The sequence below is a fragment of the Lolium perenne genome, chromosome 5 (genome assembly GCF_019359855.2).
Source record: "Lolium perenne isolate Kyuss_39 chromosome 5, Kyuss_2.0, whole genome shotgun sequence".
NCBI lineage: Eukaryota > Viridiplantae > Streptophyta > Magnoliopsida > Poales > Poaceae > Lolium > Lolium perenne.
Window position 1 is genome coordinate 47312590 of NC_067248.2, and position 3887 is coordinate 47316476.

Below are 3887 nucleotides of genomic sequence, written 5' to 3' on the forward strand. Positions count from 1 at the left end.
AAATGGAGTGCCGCGTCTTGGAGTTTTCCCACTTCGTATCAAACAAGCCCTCCTCGTTTTCCTGGGGCCCAGTGGGACAAGTGGCCGGAGGAGAAGAAGCCGAAGATAGATTGGAGTGGTGATGCCCCAAACACACCCTAGATAGATCCATGTTGTGTAAATGGGATGAACTACTTGACTAAATGCAAAGTGTGTGTGCACCTGAAAAAATCTTCAACTAAATTGCTGTGTGTACGTGAAAAATTCTAGTGTGTGTGAGTGTGAAGCTGAAAAAATGCTACTATGTTTGTGTATGATCCTGAGTTGGTATTGTGTTTGTGTATGTAGCTTAAATGTTACTTTCAGTGTTTGTGTGCAACTGAAAAAATCATCAAGAAAACATGATCAACAAAAATGTAGGTGTGTGTCTGTATGTGTAGCTCAATAAATCAAGAAACAACAATATATGATTAAGCAAACAAAATAATAGGATAGCCATATGTCTTGAACAAAACGAAAAAAGTATTCATGGTCACTTTAGAACATAACATAGTTGATAGAAGGAAAAAAGCTATTCATGGCCAGGAAACCTTCTTCGGGACTAAAACCTAACCACTCAAACTTTTATCTTCCATTTTCTATGTCTTCTTGTTGATCCTGGAAGCGATGGACCGAATTTTCTGTTTCACAATCTCTAACGTGTTGGAAGGTGATAACATCATTTCAGCGACAACTCGTCTTCGCCTTCCATTAATTTTGATCTATACAATATTAGGAAATATGGGTTAGATGTAACACAATTTTGTTAATCCAAGGGTGTACATACAGACGATTTTTAACAAACCTGTGAAATCTCTGCAGTCATCCGATCCCCATCCCAATGCTCCATGCATTCTATCACAAACAATCCACAAGAGTTCCTGTTGTAAATGCAAAATCTCCATAAGGTTAATCCTCCCATATATTGATCATAAACTTAAATTGGTGTAACATTAACTCACCCGTCATGTTGCTGCGGCATGTCGTACTCTAATATCGGCCACTTTGAAACATCGGGATGATTTCCACTCGTGACTTCGTTGGCCACTTGCATGTCTTCTGCAATTTGGCGCCGCTGTAGACAGATAACAGTTATGCTAATTTGCGCAATTCAGTTTGTTAGAAGTAATGTGGAGAATTTGTTTTTCACTTACAAGTGCCTCAACAGTCTCCAACGTAAACTCTAGAGGATAAAGCGAGTCGAGAACTTGGAATTCTTGCTTCGGTATGTGCATGACAACGGTCGTCCAGTGTGTATTGCCAATGTTAAGTGGAAAATAAACCTGCAAACAATTATAACATATGAAAAAAATGAGATGTCATTCGGCATGTTTATTAGCAGAATACTACAATATATATTTTATAACAATCATATATTACGTACCCTGTCACGGACGGTGTATTCCGTCACCACTCTACCAACCGCGCCAGATCTTACCATCGCGCTATCCATGTTCTTGCTAGATTGTTTGGGTTTGTCTCCGGCATTTGCCCGGTCTACTAGATATTTAGATCTCCATGCTGGACACAAGAAGCGATCATCCCCAACACGGAGGTTCAAATGCCCAATGTAACCATCTATGACCTGCGAATAACATGATGGCATTTTATGTTAATAACATACATGTAAATATTAAATGTATGGAATAGACGTGTTCTACGCACTTACATCGTCTGACAACCATTTTTCGTCGAGAACAACACGAAGACGTTCAGCGTTTACTTCATCGCCCCTGACACTCCGGTAAACATTCTTTTTTTTGTGCTGCTCTGACCGAGATGCAAGCTCGAGGAAGACTATAGCTGCATCAACTAGTTCAGGCAACAAATCAGATGATGCATCCGGTTTTGCATTTTTATCTGCTCCAGATTTATCATCGAAATTCAGAGCTGCATGCATATGAAAAGGCTTAGCAAATACAACATTTCTTATAGAGAATATTAAAAAAAATACGGAAAAATATACTACCTTTTGAGGATGAACCACGGACTTGACGCTTGGTGCGTCTGTCTAGAGCATAGGGAGATTGAAATTTCTTGGGAATTGTTCGCTTTCTCTTCCCAGCTAACTCATCTTCCTTTGATTTAGACATGAACTTGCTAATAGTTACTGCCTCAAGATCAATTTCTGAATCTGATGTCACCGGATCAGCATTTTCAATGATGAACGGATTATCCGGTGTGCTACCAACATCGCCAAATGGCTTTTCTGCTGGAGTACCATTCAGTCCACTAGCCTTGGCAGGTGTGCGCATAGCATCATTTGCATTCTTTGCAGTACCATTCTTAGCAGGCTCCTTGAATTTTGTATCCAATTTATCAGCTTCATCAGCCAGGTTCATGTCAATGATATGAATAGAATCTCCACCTCGTGCTGAATCGCTCTCTTCCTTGTACATGAACTCTTTTTTATCACGAGGACCGTTCCGGAAAGAGTTGACATCTTCCTGGTCCTCCATGTTACCGGAAACCGCTGCGGCTGCCGGTTTGTAAGTCACGCCTTCCTTATTAAACATCTCCAATGTTCTCTGCAACACAAAAATATATAAGTTCATGAACGATTGCATTTTCAATAACAAAAGAAAATGACACAACAGTTAGGCGTTTCACCTGAGCACATAAGGCAGGGATGGTAGCCAACATCTTCTGCACTTGTGCATCAAGGTAACCCGTTAAACGATTTATCAGAATTTCCGTCTGACCGTTATCAATGGGTTTTGGAGCCTGTTTCTTTCTTGGAACAGCACTCGCAGGCTTGGCGTTATTTAGAGGAGCAGCCACAGGATCTGGCACAACTGGCTCCATCAACCGATACTCTTCAGTGATATTTTCTTCAATCTACACGTTATATAATGCAAGAGTTAAGTACTACGGTTATGAATTGAGTATTTACAAAATTAAGTGTGCCTACTCGTAACACTGAAATTAGTACCTTCACGTTACCACGACCGCGACCATTCTCATAGTCAAAATTGTCTCTCCGCGTGGCAGCTGCTTCATTCCAGTTCCTCATTAAAGGGCGCACGGACAGTTTAGGATTAAATGCACAGTCGCCTTCTAGCGGCTGACATTTTTCCCAGTACAAGTACTGCATGTAAACAAAGGAGAGTAAATTAATTATCTATACGTGAAAAATGCAGTGAGATGTACTATGCACAAAACTCCGACATAAGACCATACATACCTGCAACATTCCTAAGTTCCCTTTCGGCCACTGACGGATTTGTCTACCTTTTCTTATGAGCCTAATGCTATCCAACAGAACCCTTAGAGTGAATGCATTCCAATTGATTTTTGACAATCGGTCAACATCTTCTACTAGTGCATAGAACTTGGGTGGAACAATCTTCGTCGCCATAGGCGCAAGTACTGTTCCTATAAGCACTAGGACTACCCTCCTCAGGAAGTCATCATCGGCAAGTTTACTTTTAATGATGTCGTCAATTAATTCATCGATAACGATGTTACCGGTTGATTTGCTTAAGAACTGTGGTGGGATGCGATGCTTCACGTCTTCACCTTCCTCGGTAAGAATTTCCCCAGCTGAAAACCCTTCATTAACCAGACCAAGGAGACACTCAACATCGACAAAACCAAGAGACACCGCGCCATTGTTCTCTCCTATTTAGAATGTACTAGTGGCAGGGTCAAAAACATCAAGCATGAACCTGGAACAAAAATGAACATGAATCAATAAGTACTATGCAAAAGTAATCCACGAAATACAAATGACATATGAACATGTAATATACATGTGAGAAGGTGTACCTGATCAATATTGTACGCATCTTCACAGAAGGAATCATCATCATACTTCTTAAATTAGTTAGAGCTAGTCTAGCACGTTGATCCACGGTAAGACGGGCCAT

At 40.6% G+C, this 3887-nt stretch overlaps 1 protein-coding gene across 1 annotated transcript; it reads right to left on the bottom strand.

Moving 5' to 3' along the window:
• Positions 1 to 617: 617 nt before the first annotated feature.
• On the bottom strand, positions 618 to 3376 carry LOC127303308 (uncharacterized). The gene is made up of 10 exons (XM_051334053.1): positions 3203 to 3376; positions 2951 to 3106; positions 2629 to 2856; positions 1988 to 2546; positions 1688 to 1908; positions 1403 to 1603; positions 1173 to 1301; positions 981 to 1093; positions 824 to 899; positions 618 to 740 (listed from the first exon to the last, which is right to left on the bottom strand). Exons 1-10 carry the CDS (start codon positions 3374 to 3376, stop codon positions 618 to 620), a joined length of 1980 nt encoding a protein of 659 aa, XP_051190013.1.
• Between the last annotated feature and the right edge of the window lie 511 nt (positions 3377 to 3887).

Bases quoted from the DNA above. Each gene is read 5' to 3' on its own strand.
- LOC127303308 (XM_051334053.1), bottom strand. From the start codon at position 3,376: ATGGCGACGAAGATTGTTCCACCCAAGTTCTATGCACTAGTAGAAGAT. The intron at 1,302-1,402 runs GTACGTAATATA...AATTGTTTGCAG, and splicing joins AATACACCGTCCGTGACAGG to GTTTATTTTCCACTTAACAT. The intron at 741-823 runs GTTTGTTAAAAA...AATATTGTATAG, and splicing joins TGACTGCAGAGATTTCACAG to ATCAAAATTAATGGAAGGCG.